Here is a 25,016-nt window from a genome sequence, read left to right on the forward strand (position 1 = left end):
ACCATGAGCCAGTTTTGAACATGGGGACATTCTGGGGTCTCCTGGATAGTTTGGTTCCAATGGGACAGAGTTTAGGGCAGTGCATGGGGGGCGGGAAGGCCGTGTCTCTGAGACGGCGGGTGAGAAGGCATGAAAGATCACCTAGCGCAACAGTATCTCTCATAATCGACCCAGCACGGAGAATTCTGTGTTTTAAAAATGCAATCCAAAAATAATTTTGAAGCTACAGGAACTTTAGTTGTTTGTCTCAGTCTGTTCAGGCTGCTGTAACAAAATAGCGTAGACTGGGTGGCTTCTCATAAACAACATTTCCTTCTCACAGTTCTGGAGGCTTAAGTCCAGGATCACGATGCCAGCATGGTCACATTCTGGTGAAATCCTTCCTCCTGGTTCAGAGCTGGCACCTTCTTGCTGTATCCTCACATGGTGGAAGGGGCTAGCAAGCTCTCTGGGGTCTCTTTTTTATAAGAGCATTAGCCCCATTCATGAAGGCTCCACTCTTTCGACTTAGTCACTGAGTAAAGGCCCCACTTTCTTATACCATCACATTGGGCATTAGGATTTCAACATATGAATTTTGGGGACAAAAACATCCTGACCATAGCATTCCATGTTGAAATGATTTCAAAAGTCTCTCTTTTTTCACAGGTATCAGGAATTAAGGGAGTCGCTCCAACATTGTAGACTTCAATGGGGTGCTGATAGGGAATATGGTGGGATAATGCCCATTTCACTCCCTGAGGAACATAGGCCAAAATGTGAACCTCCTCATGTCATGGGCAAAGGACATCAGCATTATGGATTTGGTGGAGAAACCTGGCCGAGGTAAGTAAACTTTCTGCCCTTCACAAAAAGGTCTTTATTTTTCATTTTTCTTTATTTCTATTATGAGTCCTTTGTTAACTTAAATCTACCTCCAAACTTACTTCTTTTACTGTTTATGAAAAGACACAGATGGAAAAACTAATTATATAATTTCTAATTGTGAAATCAGTAAAAAAAATTCTGTGTTTATGGATGTCTTTGCTATCCTTAGAGATTTTTAAGTATTGTGGTCAGAAATTTTTATTAATTCTCTTGCTAATCACATTTTATCTAAAACTAAATGGGAATATTCCTGAGAGACATTAAATTAAAAATGTTCTTGCTTGAGCAAATAGTCGGCCTAATTTGTACAGATGTCGATTTTTGGAACTTTTGATTTCTAATTTGTTCATCAATCTGTAGTCATTAGAATCTACTGAGCACCATTTTCAGGTATTAAAATATTGCAATAATCATTTATAACTTTTAAGTCACTCTTTCAGCAACTTTGTTCAAAACACATTAAAACTGAAGAGAAAGCAAAAACTCTGAGCAGCAAATTAAATGTCACATTAACTATTTACTAAAAATACGAAACTTTAAAACTTTGAAATTTACTCAAAGCACAATCAAACCTTCACACAGAGCCTACCTACTCCCGCTTTATCTAACAATCCTGCTTACCTAGTTTATAACGATCTAGCTAAAGCCGTTTAAAAAAACAAATTAGGAAAGACAAGCTGCAAGTCAAAAGAGAAACAGCCACAATAATGACATGTGGCCACCACGAACCTTAATGAAGCCTCAGGGAAGCAATAAACACCAGGTAAATGAGAAGTCCTGTCAGAACAATTGGAAAGATGCAGATATCGACACATTATAGATAGCAAGGACCTCAAGACCATTCATTCATCCAACACATGTTTTAAGTCCCCACTCTCATGGAACTTACTTTATAATATAATATAGATAGGTTTATAATATCTTTGTAAAGAAACTACTGTTATCCTGGTTTTACAATACACGGAGACTCAGAAGACTCCGCACCTTTCCCTGGATCAGACAACTATGAAGTTGTGGATCAGGGACTGGAGTCCACGTTTCTTTGAGTCCAAAGCCCAAGCAAATTCTTTTCATCTGTCCATTCCATTCATCATTTACTCCAGCTATTCATTTATTCAATAATTTGAGTCTAGCAAGTGTTGTTTTAGATACTAGACATATAGCTGCTTGTGGAGTTTACATGTATTGTTCTCAAAATTAATGTATTTTAAAAAATCCACAACATTCTAAAAGGATCAGAATTGTACTCACGGGATTCCAGAGTGCAAAAAGAGGACCAACGAGGAGTTTCTTAAGGGAAATCCAGTTTGAAATGAGAGGTCTGTGTTTGCTGCCTCACTGAATGCAGCCTTGGGCAGACCACTGGGGGATGAAGTACTTGTTCCAATTAGAATGCCCATCATCCCCGACTCAGAAATGCAGGTTGCTGTGTTCTGTTCTCTTCACATCCTCTTACATCAAATGTTACCATTTTGACATATTTATCTCTTAAAAATATATTTAGGACACAGCCCTATTTTCTGATACAATGCACATCCCTTGACAAACAGCTACAGAATTGGTTTTGTTTCCTAATAGGGAATGACTTCTGTCACAATATTTTTCTCTCTCCCCCAAAGGGCCTTTTATACAAAATAACAGAATATTCTCCAGCTCTCTGAGGGGTCAGGCTTCATGTGGTCCACATAAAGCTTGTGCTACCAATCACCCCCTACCACCTTCCCTGCAGGGGCCTTGCAGGGGTGCTGTGGTGCCACATATGCATCACTCATTGGGAACAGGATCTCTCCTTTGCCTCACCAACCCTTCCGTTACATGACTCGGTAAATTCAGAGTACCTACTGCTTAGGAAAACATCTAGTGAGATGTCCTACGGTGTGTCATCTGAGGTTCAGAAAGTAAAAGAACATGGTTTACTAATGGAATTATAATCACATACATTTATATGCGCATGTTCCAATGCAACATCCCCCTTCCAAATCTCTTCCTTCCGGTGCTTTGTGCCTTAACTATATCTAAGTAAATAAATCTCTTCTAAAGGAACTTTAACAGCATCTACTTAACCACAGGTGCAAGTTTCAGAAATTCCAAGCAAAGGTGTCGCCCTCTAATTCTGCATACATTCACGTAGAAGAATGATGTTACAAAGTAATAAAAATTTATAACTTTGTTTTCACTTCCATAAACACTTCTCTTTTCTTAAGATTTTATTTCTTTATTGAGAGAGAGAGAGGGCGCATGGGCGCGCAAAAGCAGAGACGGGGCAGAGGGAGAGAGAGAGAGAGAGAGAATCTCAGCCCAACTCTTCAGTGAGTGCAGATCCCATGTGGGGCTTGATCTCACAACCCTGAGATCATGACCTGAACTGAAATCAAGGGTCAGACTCAACCTACTGAGCCACCCAGGCACCCCCATAAACACTTCTTTATATAAGTTTGGTAAAATAATAGCAAAGTTTTTACTTTTTTTAAGAAAAAGGAAATGGATCTTCCTCTAACATACTGGCAAATGTTAAAAAGCTGTTAAGTAGGTATACAGTGCTCTGTGAACTAAAGAATACTTTGAAATTGCTGCTAACTATAACTAGCACTCTATAATAATGATATCAGTAGTAGTGGCAGTGGTGGTGGTGGTAGTGAAGCTTGAAGGTTATTGCTTATGAAGTAAAATCATAGAATATCCCTCTCCTGTTACCTAAAAGTGAAATAAATAGGAAATTTACCAGCAGCCCCCAAACAATACAAGGAGAACAACCTTATGCCATTAATTTTAATGTGACAAGGAAAGAAAATTCTATGTAGTTTATTCCAGTTCTAACTAAATGTTTCTCAAGAGGCCATTTGGAGCAGGACAATTCTTTGTCCCATAGACTGTAAGGTACTTAACACGTCTGGCCCGTTACCTAATACCAGTCTCATTCATTGTGACAACCAAAATAAAACCAGCCACACATATTTCCAGCCCATCCCTGGAAGTGCTGGAGGTACAGAGGGAAGCCACATTATTGGCTGAGAGGCATTATACCTAACCACATCCCTACATTCCAAATGCATACGGAGACAAGGTGAGTCAACAAAATCCTGATTAATTGTCCAATTTAAAGAGAAGATTAAAAAATTGAGGAGGTAATCCTATTAGAATAGAAAAAAGCCTCAAGAATAGAAGCCCCTATCTTAAAACAGCAAGAGCTCAAGAGAGACGAAGTTGTGCAGAATGTGTACTCTTCCAGAATACTGTGATGACTTGAGGGAATGAGCAGAAGCCCAAGGGTATGGCTATTTCCCCAACTGAAAGGAATGAGCCTTATAGAGGACATTTAACAGGATCTTGGACTGTATTAGACCCAAGATGGTTGTATTCTATCTGACACAATCTCAGCACTTACTCTCTGCCACCTCAGTCCCATCAGGCTAAATAAATATGGAGACAATAATATTCAGTCATCAAGCTTGTAGCACAGACAGAAAGGCACAAACTGATTTCAAACCACAGAATCAAGAATTCACTCACACTGTATCATAGCAAATAGCTTGGTTTAGACAGAGCTGTCTAATTAAACAAGCTTAGTATGAGAACATATGGTAAGGCAATTTGTAAACCAGGAAGAGAAAAGAAAAAATATCATATACATATATTTATTTTTATATATAAAACACATGAAGAAACTAGTCTGAGAAAAAGACACAGCCCAGGAAACAAAAGTAGATTCTCTATAAAAGGACAAAATAAGTATGTGAATCTGATTAAAAAAAAAAAAGATTAAATGATTGAACATTAAATAAGGGGAGATCACAGGGCTAAGGGAAAGAATGAGGAAAACAACTACACAAAAGCACTCACAAATCCAGTACAAAAAGCAGCAGCAAGAAACAGAATACGTGACTGAAAATTGATAAAATGGTCTAAAGACAATGAATCAAGGAGAAGGCAGAGGGGAAAGATAAGGATATTAAAGCCAATACAAATAAAAAACTATGCTATTAAGAACAAGCATAATTACTTATCATAAGGAAAACTGATGTCCCAAATGTAGAGCATCGAACAAGTAAAACAACAAATAATAAGTAAATCTACCAGAAAGAGGTACTCAGATACACAAGAAAATTCCCTTGAAATTAAGAACTGAATCTGAAAATCAAAAGGACGTACCATACAATGGAAAAAAAACTGAAGTGGAACTACTGACATTGAGATAACAGCCTCGTTATGTTATTTTATTCATAAAGAAAGAAGCCTGTGTTCTCAGGCTACTCATATTCAAATCAAAGTCTAGTGCAGATATGGATGACTGGCAGAACTTAGGGCACACATTTGCCCCCTGGCTGCTCACGAGACTGGAAAGTAGATTTTCTGGATTCTTCCTGGGCAAGTGGGATATTTAAAATGTGGGAAACTAACGAAACGTAGAGAGGGTATTATAAAGATGTAGCAACCAGTCAATAATAGCAGCAATAACAATAACATGCTTTTCAATTCAACATGGTGTCCATGGACCAGCAGCATCTAGGAAATGGTGAATGCAAAATCACGGACCCCACCCCCGACTGACTGAGACAGAATCCCCATGTTAAGAGAATCCCTCAGGTAACATGTAGCAAAGTTTGAGAACTGCTGCCAGTGTAAGAAATGCAAGACTTTTTTATACAAATGAAAATGCACTCACCTCCCCACAAGGGGAAACTCAGAGTCTCATCAGTTCCTGCATCCAGTTCCAAGCCCAAGATCTCTGGGTGATATTCTCCTCTCTAGTTCAGTCATAATCTTGTCCTGATAGTCCACAGTTATGCACTCAATGAAGTAAACCATCACCAACACCCTATATAGAGTAATAAGGAAATAAGGGGAAAGGGTGAATGAAAAAAATAAAACTAATGAATACACATAAATATAAATGTTTTACGTTATAATCTTTTCATATTATAATTATATATTATAGTATATAAAGACATACTATATATAATTATGTATATATTAATATAATTATATATATACATCCAAGTTCCCTTGCCCTCAGCCAGCACCTGAGCTGGTAGGAGTTCATTACCTGGTAAAGTGCCCCCCAGTTTTCTTCCTGAGAGATCTAGCAATTAATGGTTCTGCCTGTGTGAGACTGTTCCGGTATTCCATTAACTTTATGCCACTAGAAGCAATACCACGAGGTGTCCAAAAGATTCTTTAGATTCTAGAAACACTCCTTTTCCCCATCATTACATAACAGCAGTCCTCTTACCCTTGACATTCAGGATCGATCATCCCAATCTACTTGGTATATATAATCCCTTCTTGCCTGTTTCCCCCAATCGTAAGGAGCCCCAATGACCACATCATCAGTTCAGCTTTCAATTCAATGGGACCATTATGTTTCCTGATGAAGCATTTCTCCCTTGACCTCAAAACCAACAAAACTCAAGGTGGCTGGGAAGGAAGTAAAATCTTTCTCAAATGTAATAGTAAGTTTAACAGTGAGAGGTACCACTCCCACTTCCACCCTTCATTTTTTAGACCATCCATTCTGGCTATGGGAGAAACCATTTATTGGTCACTGGTTCAGAGCATATGCCATACTCTGGAGGACAAGCGTCAGCCACAAATGAATCTTCATTAGGCTGGTCTGCATTCTGTAAATATAAGACTAGTGTGTCCTTTAAATTCAATCAGTGCCTTATTTCTTTGGTGGTAAATTGAGTTCCTTAGTCAAAAGTAGTATTTTTTAAGATGGCATACAGTGAAGAAGGTATTCGGTAAATCCACTGGTGATGTAACTGGCAGTGAGAAGGAAAGGGAAATCCATCTTTACGTCTACTCATGTGGGGATAAATCATCTCTTTCATGATGGAAGGGGTCCAATGTAATCGACCTCCCACCAGGTGGCTGACTAGCACACCCAAGATTTTTCTCTATGAAATACTCAGGGTTAGTAACTTTTGCTGGCAAACTCAGATGTGGCCAGGTCAGTTTGATGAGAAGTTCACGTTGCTGAATTTACCCATAACTTCTGTCCTGCCTCCGTGATAACTTAGTTTATGAAGGCACAGAGCAAGCACTGGGGTGACTGGAGAAAGCCTGATATTCACAGAGCTGGTCACTTTATCTACCTAATTATGAAGCACATCCTCAACTGTAGTGCTCCCTTGGTGAGCATTCTTTTGGGGTAAAAATAACTCTCACACTTTAGGACCATTCTCAGAGGCTGAGAAAGCAAGTTTTTTAGAATCTATCTTGGGCAGATGAGATAAAAGATGGGTGTTTAAAAGATACTGGGAGCCACAAATGAGAGTTGAGCACTACAGTGCATATTAAAACATTACAAGCACCAAGAGTGAAGGCTAATGTAAACTATGAACTTTAGGTGGTAATGATGTAACAAATGTACCACTCTCATGGGAGATGTTAATCATGAGGGAGGTTTAGCATGTGTGGGGATGAAGGGTATACGGGAAATCTCTCTACCTTCTCTCAACTTTGCCGTGAACCTAAAACTACTCTAAAAAAAACATAAGTCTTTCTAAAAAAATCAAAGACAAGGTCCAGTCTCTTTTGACCGCTGCCCCACCAATCCCAGTTTCCTTCCTAGAAGGAACCACTGTTATCACTTTGGTATGTCTCCTTTCACATCTTCTGTTACACAATTACATAATTATACATGTACCCATTGAAAATATATGTATTATCTTGTTTATGTGTGGAATCACTGGATATATAGTAGTAGGCAACTTGGTTCTTTTTTTCTTCCTACAATCTAGAGACTGTAAACACAGATCTATTTAATTCTTTTTGATTTCTCTTTGTGTTCCACAATATGGATGCATCATAGACTATTTAGCCATTTTCATATTGTTTCCTCTTTTCCTTGGCATTAATTCTATGTAACGAATATTCTTGTACAGGCCTCCTTGAGCTCATGCACAAATGTTTTTCTAGGGAAAATCTTTAGTGAAAGTTATAGGTCACAATATATGAAATTTTAGAAATATAGCCGAAATGCTTTATATTCTCATGGTAGTAAGTAAAATATCCATTTCCCCCATACTCTTGGACAACTATGTAATATTATCAAACCATAATTTTTGCCCATCTAGTAAGTATAAAGGTTACCTTGGTTATCAAAATGCATTTCTCTGGTTGAGTACTTATGTTTTCTTATATATGGTCATTTATATTCCCTCTTCTGTTCTTATTGTTTGCCCATTTTATTGTCTTTTAGTTATAGATTCTTACTGTGTTCTAGATATTAATACTTTGCATATCTTTATTGCAAAAATTTCTTCCAAACTTTACTTGAGCTTTTTTATTCCATCCTGTCCTCAAAAGTTTTTCTTCTGATGTTATCAAATTTCCTTTTGGATTTTGAGTTTAAAAGAAAAATCTAATTTAAAATGTTTTCACCATTTGGGGTTCCTGGATGGCTCAGTTGGTTAAGCATTGGACTCTTGATTTCAGCTCAGGTCATGATCTCAGGGTTGTGAGACTGAGCCTGCATCGGGCTCTGCCCTGGGCAGGCAGCCTGCATAACATTCTCTCTTTCTCCCTCTCTCTCTCTCTCTCTCCTCCTCCTCCTCCCCATCACCTCTCCTCTCTCTCCCTAAAAAAAAAAAGTTCTCCCCACCACAAAGAAAAAAAACATATTCATGTATATTTTAATATTTGCATATGTTTTCCCAATTCTTTAGATTTTAAATCCATCTGAAATTATCTTTATGCATAGTATGAAATAGAAATCTACTCTTTTTCAAATGGCTAGTGAATTTTTCCTGCACTGTTTATTTCAGTAAATCCTCTTCCACTGATTTAAAATGCCACCTTTTTTCATATACTGAATTTCCATACATACATGGTTGTATTAGTCTATTTGTCTTTTACTCTCTGATCATCACTGTGTTAATTTGAAAAGATGTTCAGTTTAATCTTTTCTTTTCAGAAAACTTCCTATTGAACAATTCTATTATTTGACGCAGAATAAAAAAAGTGACATCTACGGAAATGATTCTTTGTAAGTTTGGGGTTTCTTTTCCTTATATTGGACCAAATAACTTTTTTAAGTGAAAATAGTTATATGATGAAAATTAGTTATATATAAGGGGCTAAAAAAGTCCCAAAATGGTATCTTTTAGAAAAAGTGTTCCTTTTTTTTTAACAGAGATTCTTTTTTTTTAAACAGAGATCAATAATAATAATTTAACAGAGATCATTAACAGTCAAGACCATAGAAACAGAAATAAAACAAATAAACCAAAACCCACTAAGAGTTTGTGGCATTTAACAAGAAAAAAAATACAAAATATGGAATAGTAATGTTTGAAAGAATTCACACAAGTCACCTGAGTCCATTTCTCTGCCTTTGACCTAGTTAATCTAATAAGAATCTGTTAAATGTCTTAAAAGGTTCATAGGAAATGCCCCAGCACCCTCAGCAAAATTTTTCATCAGGATCTTATGAGGACAGAGGTTCATTATGACAATCTACAAATAATTTGTAATAAAATTACTCCCTAAATATCCTTTTTGGATAAGGAATAGTTTTTAATTTATCCTTTGCTTAGAGGAATTATTTTCCAGCATATTAAATTATTTTTGCTCTTTGAAATGGCTTGGTATATATATTACAAAAGCATACTTTTTAATTTTCAGATAAAAATAAAACACTGACAACAGTGAAGTAACAATGAAAATATCACTTCTTTAACCGTTAGAACCGTTAGGAATGTTTATAAGAAGGAAGTTAATATAGAGTTCAGCCACAAGAGGGAGCCAAAAAGACATGAATTTTGCAGTTGCTAGGCTCTTTAATCCTTTTGGGATGAGAAAACTATGAAAAGTAAATGTAGAGTGCAGCAGTACAATAATGCACAGGTTCAAGTCAAGGAACTAGTGTCTCTGAGCATTTTTAAGTTTTATTCAAACTTTCAAACTTGTATTTTTTAAAAAAGCTTTCCTTTAATTTTTTTTTTCCATTTTGAATCAAATGCATTTTAGGTATACACTTGTCAATACGATAGCTAAATTTGTCACATGAGAAAACTTTCAGATGCTGATTTAATGTTTCATAGCCAACCTAGTAAATCAAGACCCCCTGAATTCTTCATATTCATTGCCCCCCCCCCCAACTCAACCACAAATATAACTGGAAGACATGTTTGGGGTGGGTTTTTTTTTGTTTTTGTTTTTGTTTTTTAGTTCCAAGCCTACAAACCTGGAGTCTAAATAAAGAAAGATATAAACCTCTTAAAATTAATGGGAATTATGTGTTTATAATACACTGTAGACTAAAAAAATTATATAGTTTACATACCACTTTCTAAATAAACATACAAAAATTGAATAGTATATTCCATTTTATGGATCTTTGCTATCAACAGGTAACACTATATTCATTTTTCATGCCTGAAATACCAGAAATATCTTCATAGGCTGAACTAAGTGTTGAATCCAATAAAAGCAGGTGACAGTCCTTCTCTAGTGTGAACTTTGTTCCTGGGCTTCAGCATTATTTCTTGGCAGGCAGGGCTCAGAATAATTAGTACATACACAGCTTTTAAATGAACTGATTCAGAAAAGACATGCCTCCAGGAACTTGTTCAGTTTTGTTCTAGCCTTTCTGTCAACTGGGCAATATTTACCATTACGAGAGATCAGCAATCCTGGGCAAAGGGACAAAGCACACACAGTACTTATATATCTTGTCCCACCAGGCCACACTCAGGTCACTTTAGGTCATGTAATTGCACCACATGCATGGTGTCAGGCTGCCTCTGAGCACTCTGGCTATTGCCTGATTATGAGGGTGAATGTCAGTAAGAACCAGAACTGTATTATCATTAGAAGCAGTCAGTCCTGCACCTGCACTGCAAATAGGAAATGCAAAATGGGTGGTGAGTGGGACTGAAGTTAGATGGATCGATAGAACTGAGATATGAGGATATCTTATCTTTCTGTCTGGTCAATATTCAGTGTTCCAGAAAGTCAATCAAGAATATTATCTAAAGATACTGTAGTTTGAAAGTGGGATACATCATTATTCTTAAGCAAATTTCTAATAGGTATGTATGCTTTAAAAAGTCCTTAATATTAAAAATTAGGATTTATTTCCTGTTTTTATTCTAGGATGCCCAAACCACCTAATTCAACAGTAGGGTAAGTATATACTTATATTTCCCTTCCCTGTTCCAATCAAGAAAAAAATATAGGCAATCCATATGCCTCAGACAATGTGAGGATAAATATGCCTTTTCAGGAAAGATTTTTTTTTTTTTTTTTTAGCAAGTGGGAGAAGAGGCTGGTATTATATACCCTGCTAAACTTTTTTTAATAAACTTTTTAATTTAGTACAGTTTAAATTTGCAGAATTATTTGAAAAATAGTACAGAGTTCCTATAAACCTCATACCCAGTTTCCCTACTAAACAACATCCTATATCAGTATTGGTATATTTGTCACAATTTATGAGCCAATACTGATGCACTGCTATTAACCAAAATCCATACTTTATTCAGATTTTTTTAACAAACAAAAATAACCTTTATAATATATACAAGATACTGAATGAAATCTCATATTATACATAGACTCGAGACACACAGAGTCCATACCTTGCAGGTCTTAGAGTAAAATATGTTTTGCTAAATCATTACCAGATATAACTCAATACTATTAACTAGGAAATAGTTTCTAGAATCTGAGGGGGAAAAAATTTCTGCCTTAATTCTAAATGATCAGAATTAATCAGGCCTCTCCCTACCTTCCTAACTTCTACCTTTTATCCCTTCTTCACAAAGCCAAAATCCTGGCTACAGACAAAACCAGAAGGACCCAATAACTATGTATACACATTTTGCAAATTGACTTTCTATCAAGGGGACCAATCCCCAGGAAAAAAAAAAAATGGCTTATGAAATTTTGAGGATTCTTTTTTTGTAATTTAACATGATCTTGGCCTTTAGAATTTGTTTTCTAAATTAAGAAGTCAATCTCTACACTCTGGTCATGTCTTTGTGATGAGAACAAGACACAATGAAAACTAATGTAATGGCCTTCCTTTGTCAGGAAGTCCTTACCAACATCAGATTAGTGGAAAATGGGGCCACCCTGCCCTGGCCTCTGGGAGCATGCTAGCATTTACTTAGCTTGTTGAGTGACCCTCTGATAAAGATTAGAGATAAAGCAGTTAGCACAAGGCCTGGCACATAAATGCTTTATTGTTGCTGTTGTTATAGTTATTACTGGGGTTAACTATTTCAAGGCAATGTCCTCTGAGTATAATTCCTATTCATACAGCAGTTACAATGTCTCAGGACCTCCCACAGTACCCACTGAGATATTTTGTAGGGAGAGTGTATAAATGTGACCATTTTGTGAAATATTCATACCACATTTCCTTAAACTTCATCAAGTCCATGGGAAATGGTATTGGAAGTTTAAAAATTAATCCCTCATTGATTCCCCATTCCCACTGGTTCTTCCATCTTTGCTCAAGCTGACACATACTGGGAAAAAATCCAAGAGAATCAGGATGAATCTTCTTCCCAGATAAGTTAATTAGCACATATTGAGACAATCATTATACTCTATTTACTCATCCATTCTTTCCAGTATGTTTTGTGACTAAATGTCTCTGACTGTTGAATAATATTTGAACCCAGCCTTTCTCATTTAATTCTTCACTGGCCCCAGGGTCTCTATCTTTCTTGCCCAGGTCCCTTATTTCCTGACCACTCCACCTGCAGTCCCCCAAGGCTCTGAATGTCTTAAGAACTTCCCATAGAATATGGGCTTTTTACTAGACCTCATTAAAGCCCATCCCTTCCTGACTTAGACTGGACACTTTTTCCATGAGCAAAAATGTGTTCATTCCTGTTTTATTCACACAAATAGTTTGCTCAAACTATAAATGATCACTTATCTTCAAGCTGATTTGTAAGGGGAAGTGAATTCAAGTGGGATAGTTAACTGTAGAATCCACCAAATTAGACAATGGGGACTCTGGCTCAGTCATACCCTCGGGGATTAGAACAGTACCTGCCACAAAGAAGGATCCCAATAAATACTTGATTTTTTTTTTCAATTGCACTTCTTTCTATTCTTTTTTGTTTGCTCAACTGAATCTCAGAGAAATCTGTTCCTCATATCCGATTGAACACCCGTACCACACACACATCTCCCGAGGTGCCATGTTCCCAACCTTTACATCACCCAAGGATCTCTACACTGGCATTAAAGCCCGAAGCCAACAGCCATTTCCTCCCACTGTGCCAACGAAGGCTTATGATACAACGATTTTGAAAACAAGAGGTAAAATGTGATTTGATATTGGAACAGTATTGATTCTTCTCATATTTTAATTTTATTCAATAATAAAATTAAAGAAAGTAGGGCAAAGGACTCCAGTCACAAAAGCGTGACCCACCAGTAGATTATGAAAGTTGTTCTTAACTGTAGCTGCCCTTAAGAATCACCTGGAACCCTACCACAGACATCAGATTCTCTGCAGGTACTCTTTAACTTTTGTTCTTTATACAGAGCCAAACATTGTAGAATTGTTTTTATTTACCTGTATTTTCTGTTTTCATTTCCTTGCTGCTCTCGCTCATAGTTTAGCTTTTAAAGATTTCACCCTAGCTTAAGTGATCAGCACAAGGATCATATTTGGTTTAGATCATCAGGGTCTAGACATGGGTATAGCAGTTGTGATGAAACTGAAAGACTATCACTGAAATAAAACTCGGAAGGTAACGGGAACAGTTTGTTCAGGTCCTCTTAAAACCTTGAGGCATCTTCTTCAGATGCAAACCGTGGGGTCTTTCCAGATGTGTTTTATTAGGATGGTAAGCCCATACACTAGTCATCAAGACTCTCCCACACTAGACACCTTAAAAGAGAGAAAAAAAACCTATGGAGAAAGATTGAAGACACTAGAGAAATGGTAACTGAAGGTGACAGAAAAGGTGTATGGCCAGCAGAGAGAAACATCTGTTGAGTTCTTAAAGGACTTTAAAAAGATGAGTATATTGTAATAACCCTTATAAAAGACCTTTCCAAAAAATACTACTGCATTAGGTTTTCTACTCTTTTTTCACACTTACTGTAACTCTTCTTTAATAGAATTCAATGTATATGGGTTAAGAGTGCAGGCCCTAGTACCAGACTGCCTGAGTTTGAATTATTCCACTTACTAGCTGTGTGGTCTTGGGCAAACTGCATATTTTCTTTATGCCTAGTTTCATTTGTTAAAGTGGAAATAATAGTACCTTCCTCATAGTAATGTGATGATAGATATAAAACACTTAGTACAGTACTGGTACACGGTAAATGTTCACTAAATGCCAACCTTCATTCTTATTACCCCTGCGGATGGATGTTCAGAGCATTCTTTAATGTGGAACTTATTACAGGACCAGAGGAGGCCATGCTGTGTTTGATAAAGCTTATCAAACTACCACTAATACCTAAGAAGCTAGGGTCTTTAAAATGTTCTCTTTCAATACCTTTCTGGTAAGCAAATACTAATTCTTTGTCCTGATATTTGGTCAGGAAAAGCCCAAATCAAGCAGTATAGAAATGTATTTGCTAAGCCTTCAGAGACCAGAAAGAGGAGCCAGGAAAATTTAAATTTAAAAGTTACAACTTACCTACAAATCCCTTTCATTAATCAGAGAGGTGCAGTACAGGGCTCTCTCATGCTAGAGACTCAGGGTTAGAGACACAGGGGTAGAGACTCAATCTCACTGTGTGTGGCCCCACGTGCTGCTCATTAAGGGGAGCAAGAATTCAAACAAAGCTATAATACAGTAGCTAAAATGTGCACCTGCATTGCTCTCTACCTCCTATCATCTCGTTTCTATTTACTACACCCCAAAAGCACATTCATAGAAAACAATTCTTGCATATTCAGGATAACAGCGCTCTTCTGAAAATTTCAGGTAATCCTTACAGATACGAACTGCTTGATCTTCCAATGGATTCAAAGAAGAAAGCCTTGACTTGGCCAGGCCAGGGTGTATATTATGATGTAAGTATCTTTTAAAATGTGTGTTTAAAACAAAGTAAAAAATGCTTTTGCTCTATACATTCATAAAAACCCAAAAGATGGATTGTTTTATTTTCTATCTGGTTAAAAAACTTGAGATTTTGACCACGATTCACATTTTTTGTTTTCTTAGCTGATTTCACATACTTTGGGCAGTTATGTAACATTTCCACGATTACAAAAAAAAAAAAGGTTCCCCACTGAGAGAAGGTGGAGGGCTGTGTTTCACTCACTGTGAATCCCGCAACTCTATTCTTTTTTTTTTTTTTTAAAGATTTTATTTATTTAGTTGACAGAGATAGAGACAGCCAGAGAGAGGTAACACAAGCAGGGGGAGTGGGAGAGGAAGAAGCAGGCTCCTAGCAGAGGAGCCTGATGTGGGGCTCGATCCCATAACGCCAGGATCACGCCCTGAGCCGAAGGCAGACGCTTAACCGCTGTGCCACCCAGGCGCCCCCCCGCAACTCTATTCTTATTAGTTCAGAGTAACTCCAAATATACACCGAGTAAATGAAAATTTTTCAGAAAGATTTGCAATTTATTGTCCCAACCATTATATTTGTTTAGAATCAAAAATAAAGCAGTGGCCACTGTGCATTGAGCAATTGCTACACACTAAGCACTTTAGATACAGTGTATCACTTAGCCCATACAATAACTCCTAAAAGTTTGCATCATCATTCCCACTTCTCAGGCTCAGAGAGTTTGTGGCTATCTTATAATCATAGAACTCAAGCTTGTCAGACTCCAGTCTCTGCTCTTAATCTCTGTACCAGGACTCCACATGGATAGGAAGAAAAATTTTAAATCATGAAGGAAAAGATCTACACATTTGAAAATTATAACAGCTAACCCTCATTGACCAATTAGTTTGTTAGAGGCAGTGCCAAGCATTTTCCATATATTATCCTCTTGCATCTAAGAATCTATGAGGTAGGCAAGAAACAATTATGCAAGGCTAGAAACATTTTAATTTTACTTGGGACGACCACTGTGGCAGGCGGGAGTGTGGTCCCTGCAGTGTCACACGGTCATCTCCCAAGGAAGCAATTTCGTGTTTGCTCTTTGTAAAGTGATACACCAAGAATAATCCTTGAAGAATCATCTATCTTACTGGACTTCTTTCATTCTTTCAAGCAAAATCTATATCAAAGCGACCCAGAAATACGGTAAGTTATTCTCAAGACCATTCACATTATAGCCACAGTCTCCAGCTCTGTGGCTTAAGTTTCTTCTTTCAATCTCCCTCCCTTCGTACTGCTTAGGAAAATGCTGCTGTCCCCATATCTCACCCCTGTGCAACAATCTTGACTAGCTCCCCTTTACCTAAGTGTAAATCCCAAGGCTTTAACTGAGCTCTAGAGACCCTTCAGAGTCTGGCCTTCCTTACCCCCTACAGCCTGGCTTAGTTCACTGGTCCTTGAACAGGTGGACGGCCATGTCCCACTCCTAGAGTCACGACTCTGAGATCATGACCTGAGCCAAAATCAAGAGTCAGACACTTAATCTACTGAGCCACCCACATGCCCCTTGTAATCATCTTTTGAGAAAGATGAGATATAATAACCACAGAGATCAAGTGCTATGAACCTCTCCAACCTTTGACTATTTAAAATATTTTAACAAACCATTTTCAAAGCCTAACTGAGCGTACTATCCAATTTTCCTTAACTGTAAATATTTGGAAAGATTGCTGGCATCCCTTGGAAAGAGCATCCACTCATATCACCCTTACAGAAGAGTGTAGTTTCCTTCTTGAACCATCTGCCATCTTTCTAATCTGAAGTGCCCATCCGCCTCCTAGAGATACATTCCTCATTCCTAGGACAGTTCTTTCTCTCCACAAGAACACCCATCATCCACGCTCATCCTCAAATAACCACAATGGATTTGGCAAGGACACAGGTACCTCTTTTAGAAATGTGTTGTCAAATAACTGGCTGCCCACAGTTCACTTCTCCATCACCACCAGCACCCTGGGCCCCACCCTCCCACCTGCTCATCTCCAGCAACAACCAACGTATCCAGAATGGGAAATAAACTGGTAGGCTCTCTCTTCTCTACCCTGCACGTTTCCCCATTTATGGTCTCACCCTGCCCCTCCACTCTTCCTCCTCCATCTCAGGCAGCCTCTCCTCCCATTGTGCATCCTGTTCTCCCTTCAACTCTCTCTTCCCAAGTCCTAGCTTGATTCCAAAGGAAAGTATCTCTGCCAGTCTCTCATCTCTTATTTACACACACACTCTCTCTCTCTTTCATGCTCTCTATTCATTTCGTATGTAAATGAAAAAATTCCTAATCACAGCTTCTTAATGTAAAAATGATCCACTAAGGAACCAGCATACCCAGTACTACGCTGTCCAAAGGGCAAAGTGGTCTCCAAATTAAACCTGTTCTTGTTCCCCTATTAAAACTGATTAAGCACCATCATTCAAGACTAAAAACAAAAAACTATATTTAATTTCCTGATTTTTTAAATGTGTTACAATAGTATTAATTTCTGTTATTTTGTGGCAACTCACAGTTTTGATGCTTACCACAGGCCCTTAGAAGCTTGCACATAGTCATGCATGTAATAGGTATTCAGTAAATGTTTATTAAGCAACTTACGAATTACATAGATTTTTATGGTCTACCGGGGAATGTAACTACAATTTATACAGTACTACTCCTCTGAAAATGTATCCCAAATTTAAAACAACTAACATCACTCCTTTGTAAACTGGAGCATCTGCCTAGATACTAACATCTCAGGAACCAGAATTCCTTCCTGCTTTTGTACTTATCTTGCATATCAGACACAAACTTCACCCTGTGAATAGTACATTTAATCAATGAATTCCTATTGAGTGGATGGTCACCAGCAGCCCCTCTCTCACTATCCTCTCAATACTATTACCTTAACATACTGAAAATTGGCCAGCTCTCTACTCTCAAATATTCCTGACTTTCTTTTTTAAAGATTTTATTTATTTATTTGTCAGAGAGAGAGAGCACAAGCAGGGGTAGCAGTAGACAGAGGGAAAAGCGAGCTCCCCACTGAGCAAAGAGCTGGATATGGGACTCGATCCCAGGACCATGGGATCATGACCTGAGCCAAAAGCAGACAGTTAACTGACTGAGCCACCCAAGCATCCTTATTCCTGACTCTTTAAACTCTTCCCAAGACATCAGAGGTTACAGCAAAATCTCACATCCCCTATTTTCTTCCTCTGTGCCCTTGCCTGCATTTCAGTACATCATTGCTGTTATTTTTTTTTTTAAGATTTCATTTATTTATTTGACAGAGAGACAGACAGCCAGCAAGAGAGGGAACACAAGCAGGGGGAGTGGGAGAGGAAGAAGCAGGCTCCCAGCGAGCAGGGAGCCCAACGTGGGGCTCGATCCCAGGACTCTGGGATCACGCCCTGAGCTGAAGACAGATGCTTAACGACTGAGCCACCCAGGCACCCCATCATTACTGTTATTTAAACTAGATTAAGACACAGGATTAATCCAGCCTGTTGGAACAATATTTGAAAAAAAAAGTCCTTATTTCTAAGTTGGCTTTGCAAATCATGATAAAGAGAACAAAGAATAAGCAAGCCATGTATTCACTAAAGGTTTATACAGGTGGTTACTTAATACTTGAAACAGTCTTCTGTCAAGTGCCTTTTACCATGACTATTCCATATATGGAAAATGGGGAGCACTTCAACTTCACAGGGTTGCTATATTTAGCATCACCCTTAGATCCAGGAATTTTAGAAGGCCCCATGCCTTTAGACCCAGCTCAGGCCTTCCTCTGGCTATATCCCTCCCTATGGCACAGGATGCTTACGGGAACAAAACAATATGTCTATCAAGAGACCATACTCCCCAGTCTCCTGCCCCAGCCTGATGTTGGACTGCAGAAATCCTTGACAAAATGGCTTTGAAGCCAGTACCAGTACTAGGCCTTCATGAGGTCTCTTCCTCGGGTCCATCCTACCAGGGGTTGACACTGCTTCCAAGCTAGTATATACCTCTAGGTCAAAGGGGTGGCCAAGGGATGGCTGTTTGCTGGAAACAGAAGTAATAGGTATAATGGAGCTTTAACTTGAGAGTCAGGGTACTCTCATATCCAAGACACTTCATAATTTGGGATGGAATTGGGGGTAGGAAGAAAGCCATACGGGATGTTGAGGCCAAGGGCCAGCAACTAGCTCTTTCTGAACTACCATGTCCCAATACAGAATTAGGACAGTCTAAGAAGTTTAAATTTGAACTTGTCATGAAGGTATTTTGTCAAGGTAGGAGAATGGAACACATCTTATTTAACAGCTTATTTGCTTAATTTATAAATTAAACTAGTTAGACTAATGGAATGTGGGCTCTCACTATACTTTAGCCCCAGGACCTGCAAATGTTAAGCGTGGGCCTGTCAGGACAAGTGCACAGTGTTCAAGAAAGTTAATTCCATACTTTCCACCACCATCCATACCTCTGCTCTTACTGTTCCTTTGGCTTCCCCATCTCTGCATGTCCTTAAAGGCCTATTTCTGTAACATGACATAACATGGCCTCTTGTCTTCTCCTTTCTTCTCTGGTCCCAGCCCTACTTCCCTGTTCACCTGGAATCAATCTCTTCCTCCTCTGAATTTACAAATAATTCTTTTTTCCTTTTGTTTAACAAACAATTCTTTCTTAACCTCTTTTATAACAAAGAGTTACTTTCCATCTTACAGTCATTTATGTTCATGCCCTATCTCCCCTCTAGTCAGTATTCCTGGATGACTTCTGATCCATCCTTGTTCCCTGCCACTACTACCTTGCACATATAGGTACTCAGTAAATAAGTATTGAGTGTCATCAATCTGAGAAAAAGTGAATTTCTAAATAGCCAACAAGACTGCAAAGAAATTCACTCATTCATTTACTTTTATACCTCCTTTTGAAAATACAAAATAAACTCCATAGTAAACAGTTATGTCAACAGCATAAAAAATTTTATTTGAATTTGAGTGACTTAAACTTCATCAGAAATCAATAAAATGGGGGCACCTGGATGGCTCAGTTGGTAAAGTATCAGACTCCTGATTTCAGCTCAGGTCATGATCTCAGGGTCATGATTGCGCAGTGACCAGCTCTGCCCTGGGCGTGGAGTCTGCTTAAGATTCTCTCTCTCCCTCTCCTCATCTCTTCCTCCCCCTCTCTTAAAAAAACAAAGAAAGAAAGAAATCCATAAAATATATCAAATGGTGCCATTTCAGGCAAGGAAAGAGAAGTGGGAAGCACACAACTTTGGCTGTACTTAGCCAAAGGAGTACCTCAGAGCCCTTTATATCTCTAATAAAAGAATATAGAATCTCTAAGGGCAGAAATGAGAGCAAATCTGGTAGAAATTAAAAATTCTATGAGCCAAATGCAGTCAAAACTAGAGGCTCTGGGGCACCTGGGTGGCACAGCGGTTGAGCGTCTGCCTTCGGCTCAGGGCGTGGTTACTGCAGGTAGAGTATTCCCAGGGACATTTCTCCAATGTACGTTATCAGACAGAGTCTTTACTAAAGCAAAAAACTTTTAGAAAAGACCTCACCATTCCTTTGATAAAATATTGTGTTTAAATCTAAATACAGTGAAGTTGCAGAATGTTAGTAATTAATGAAGAAAAAAATAGTATCTGACTTCAGCTTGGAATTTTCTTGACCCTCCTTTCCGATGACAGTGAATCAGCCCTTACACTACTAGATAACATTAACGACAATAACCTCTTATGTTCATGTTCTAGTTTCCTAAGTGTGTTGAGAAAAACAAGCCCGTATTCTACCCAAAACCTCCTAAAACCTTCGCTCCTAACACTTCTTTAAATTCGTGGGACCCTATTAGCTCTCTAAAAGAAGCCAACATACAAAGAAATCTTGAGAGGTCCCACTGGATCACTTCGTACACTCATGATTTTACAGGTATGAGTTTACTTTAATCCAAGTAAAAAGAACAAAATTAGAATATCTGACAAATGCTGTTACAAGCTTGCATGTTCTAGTGTTTTTCCCTGTTTCTTAATCTAAGTACTAATAGAAGTTAGGGTGGGTAGTAAGCTTTTCTTAGTGAGAAACTGGGAGGTAAAATTTGTTTTCAATTTATTCATTCTAATCATATTACAAAAGGAAATGGGTAAGTTTTTCTATAAAAGGTCATTTAAGTATCATCTTTCATTTACTCTAACAAAGTAATAAGATGTGATGTTTCCATTAAGGTCTGGGGCCCATGAACCCCCTTGAACTGGATGATTACCATGAAAAGGAGGTAGCAGAGTTAACTGGACAGATGGGATTTGACCCAGAGCCTGTAAGTAATTGCAGTCAACTCTCAAGTTATTTAGGGGGAAAGCATCCAGGTGTTAGGCTCCTTCTTGCTTTGCCCACTTTTTCTTTGCTTCATGAGTTGTGGTGACCAAGCTGGTAAAGGGAAAATTTAACTCATCTTAGAAGTTAATTCTGAATTGATCTGAACTGCTCTGAATACCCTTGTCCACTATTTCAAAGAACAGTTCCTATTCACAGTTCCGGTGTTTTGCATTTTTTTTTTAAAAAGATTTTCTACTATGCTATTCTTCTAAAGTTTACAAAGGAGTTGGTTTACAAATGCTTACCCTTTAATTTAATGAAATTCTATGAATCTTTATATATTTGTATATCTTGTACATTATCACCGTTTTGGAAGAGATAAAGACTTCTTCCTGATATCCACAAAAAATAACTGAGAGTTGGCCAAATTACAATTGAAAGCCAATAAATTCTCTGCAAATATCAATACAGATTTCTTTTTTTAATAATTTTTATTTTATTATTCAATACAGATTTCTTAATAGGTTATGTGAAATGGCTTGAAAGAAATGATCAAGCCCTTAGTGACAGAAATTATCATCTGTTGGCTTACTTATATACATGAAATAAATAATGTAATAGTATACATATATGTTGTTTTATTCAGGGCCTAGATTTTATCCTATAAAACTACAAAGTTTTTAAAATAAAATTAGTATTTTCAAAGATATAAATTGTGGAAAGACCCAAAAAAGTGACTGTAAGATATTTCAGTATGAACTCTTTTTAGACTGAACTCATTTATTTTACATTCGCTTCAGTATTTCCGAAGGTGATAAAAAAAAAAATCGTAACACCTGAAGTAGTTCCACCGTGCTTTATCATTCACTGAAGTGTTTTTTTATGTTTCACTTGCAGAAAATATTCTCTAATACTAGAAAACACTATACATATACTGACATTGTCAGGCATGTTCAGCTGCTATCCAGATTTCCACAGATTTGACCCTCTGGGTCCAGCCCCTCAGGAAGCAGCTTTATCATGTTTACAAAAAAATACACACACAGTTATACAAAGAATGCTTGTCAAGTATATTATGTGCAAATTATTCTACAAGTAAATCATCAACTAAATTTTTATTAATAACAAGACAGAATATGCCCAAAATAGTTAAAGTTTAAAAGTACGTTTTAGTGAATCTTGCTGGTTTCTAAAACACAAATAATGGACTCTGGGAAGGCATGTTTTAGAGATAATAAGTGTTGAAATATTTTGTTGTAGTAGAATGAAATAAAGATACTAAAAACTACTTCTTGCATAAAAAGATACTGTAAAATAGGATATGATACCGTCTAGACTTTTTCTTTATGACAAATTTAACACAGTATTCAAAGAGCTGGGGTTTCTTTTTTTCTTCATAGTATCTACTCAAACTTGATTGGCTAACGTTTGTAACATATTTGTCAATAACAGATGGAAATTCCTCCAACTCCGAGCAAATTAGCATCCAAGAAGACACTCCTAAGTCCATTTTGTTTCTAAATCCAAACTACAGTTACAATCTTCTCACCATTCTTATTTATTTTATCCCTACTATCAATTCCATCCTCACCATCTATCCATTCTTTAGTTTTTCTTCAACATATTGTCATAAAAATGTTCAAACATATGGAAAGTTGAAATAATTTTGCAATTAACATCCATGTATCCACCACCTAGATTCTACCATTGCCATTTTGCTATACTTCTTTTATCACATAATCCATCTTTCCAAATCCCTCCAACCATCCATCAATACACTTTATTATGTTTTATGCATTTCACAGTGAATTGCAGACAACAGGATACTCAGCCTTAAACATTCAGCATGCATATCATTAAACAGAGTTCAATTTGTTGCAGTTTTTCTTTTAAGGCAAAATACACATTCAATGAAATTGCACAAATTTTAAGTACACATTCAATGAGTTTTGATAAATGCACAACTTTTGCAACCCAACCACCTATGGATATATTGAACATTACCATCATCCCAGAAAATTTCCACATGCCCTTTCCTCATCAACTCCTCCCTCTTCCTCCTGTCCCACCACCACAGGCATATATTAAATACTATATTAATAACCTTTAAATACACGCACTACTTTTACAGTTACCAGACACGATCCACAATATTTGTAAAACACCTCAAAAAGCACAGATATGACAAGCTCCCCACAGACCAGCGCCATCACTGGCCTCAGCATCACCCAAGATGCTTGTTAAACAAGCAGATTCCTGAGTCCCACTGCAGAACCTCTGAATCATACAATCTCAGAGGATCAAGCTTAGGAATCTCATTTTTTCCCAGCTCCAAAGCTGATTCTGATTCAACCAAAGTTTAAGAACCCTTGGGTTGGCCAAATAAGAAAGGCTTTCACTGAGATTTAAATAACTACACATAACTCTTAACATCATCTGTTGGGGATGGCAGAAGCCTTGCTCCTGAGATTCTTTCAGTATCTCTGAATGTTTGAAAACAAAGAGTTCCTCTATGGAGGAATTTTTCTACAGCCAAGTAAAAATATCCATCTCCCTTCCATATTAGCAAAAACCAGTAGAAGAGAAAAACATGTGTTTATTAGGGCACAAATGTCAATGTCTATAAATAAGTAAGTAAACAAACAAACAAATATTGCAATATGCACTCCTATACCCATCCCATGTTTACTCGGGGAAAATAGGTATGAATTTTGACCTGCCATTTGTAGCGATAAACTTACAAGGCCAGATTTATTAACTGATTTTCTCCTTTTTTTCCCACCACTACAGCAAGAAAAATTCCATCCTGTCTTAAAACCTCCCAGACCCTTGGAAGGACGAATTGCTCGACTGATTCAGAACCGACGTCCTCTGGAGGCTACTATCCAGCAAAGACCACCTTCCTGTCCAGATTGTACCCCTAGAGTTTTGTGTACTTTTCATACCTTTGTACCCAGTTCTACAGAAATGATGGCACTTCGTGACAACACACTGGCTGGTGTCACCCATAAAAAACAGGAAATTGAAGACAAGATTAAGCAAGAACAAAGCCTGCTATCGACTTATGCATCCCCACCTTGTTACCCAACAAAAGATCTGACTAACATTTGTGACATAAAAACATTTCCAAAAATCACGGATACTAAAAAGATAGAAGATTTGTACTGGAGACAGCTGGCATTAAAACCCCAACATACACCTTACTGCAACCTGAACCATTACATTCCGTATGAGCGGTTTAAATCTGCCATAGGTGACCAGTGTACTATGTGTCAAAACTCTGTTAGCTTTAGTAAGCCCAGTATATTAGAAAGTAAACCAGACTTGGAAGCTTTTGATTTAGAACATTTTTTAAGTAAGCGAGAAGAACAGTCGTCCTTGAACACAGAAAACGAGGAAACAAGACCTATTCTGGGTTGGATTCCTAGAGCTGGAGTGGCCAAGCCTCAGACTGACCTGCTGGAGCTTAAGAACTCTTTCTCAAAAACTGGTGCACAAAAACGTTTCCATAAATCAATTCTAGAAGACCATAAAGACCTCAGGGATAAGGAGCATTCAGGGATGAAACACCAATTCTATGGCCATAATTCCTATTATTTCTATAATTGAGATATTCATCCTTTCCTTCAAAACCCAGCTTCTTGCAAGGAAAGTAAAAATATAACAGAACTTCTTCCATGTTGCTGGATTCTGTTTTCTGGAAGAGCCATAATGATCTTGCTAATGAAGTTTATGTTTTCAGGAACTTAAGTTAGGATCTGGTCAGAGGAATGCAGAAAAGTGGATGTTCGTACTTCTTGAAAAGTTTAACAATTTCAATAAAA

General features: G+C 37.6%; 1 protein-coding gene and 1 long non-coding RNA gene across 5 annotated transcripts in view; one reads left to right on the forward strand and one right to left on the reverse strand.

Annotated features, from left to right (window-relative positions):
• The window catches only part of CUNH7orf31 (chromosome unknown C7orf31 homolog), a 38,521-nt gene extending 13,720 nt beyond the window's left edge, over positions 1–24,801 (forward strand). The window contains exons 2-9 of the mRNA XM_008686414.2: positions 649–825; positions 8,786–8,857; positions 10,969–10,998; positions 12,971–13,152; positions 14,781–14,869; positions 20,634–20,808; positions 21,102–21,193; positions 23,983–24,801. Of these exons, the coding sequence (XP_008684636.1) occupies positions 649–825; positions 8,786–8,857; positions 10,969–10,998; positions 12,971–13,152; positions 14,781–14,869; positions 20,634–20,808; positions 21,102–21,193; positions 23,983–24,801 (1,636 nt within the window). The remainder of the gene's footprint in view (positions 1–648; positions 826–8,785; positions 8,858–10,968; positions 10,999–12,970; positions 13,153–14,780; positions 14,870–20,633; positions 20,809–21,101; positions 21,194–23,982) is intronic.
• LOC103658906 overlaps positions 1–25,016 on the reverse strand; it is a 53,945-nt gene that overhangs the window by 19,890 nt on the left and 9,039 nt on the right. For all 4 annotated transcript variants that reach the window (XR_567330.2, XR_567327.2, XR_567328.2 and 1 more), the window contains one exon: positions 5,531–5,683. This is a non-coding gene — a long non-coding RNA (uncharacterized LOC103658906). The remainder of the gene's footprint in view (positions 1–5,530; positions 5,684–25,016) is intronic.

The sequence above is a fragment of the Ursus maritimus genome, unplaced genomic scaffold (assembly GCF_017311325.1).
Source record: "Ursus maritimus isolate PB19 unplaced genomic scaffold, ASM1731132v1 scaffold_3, whole genome shotgun sequence".
Classification (NCBI taxonomy): Eukaryota; Metazoa; Chordata; class Mammalia; order Carnivora; family Ursidae; genus Ursus; species Ursus maritimus.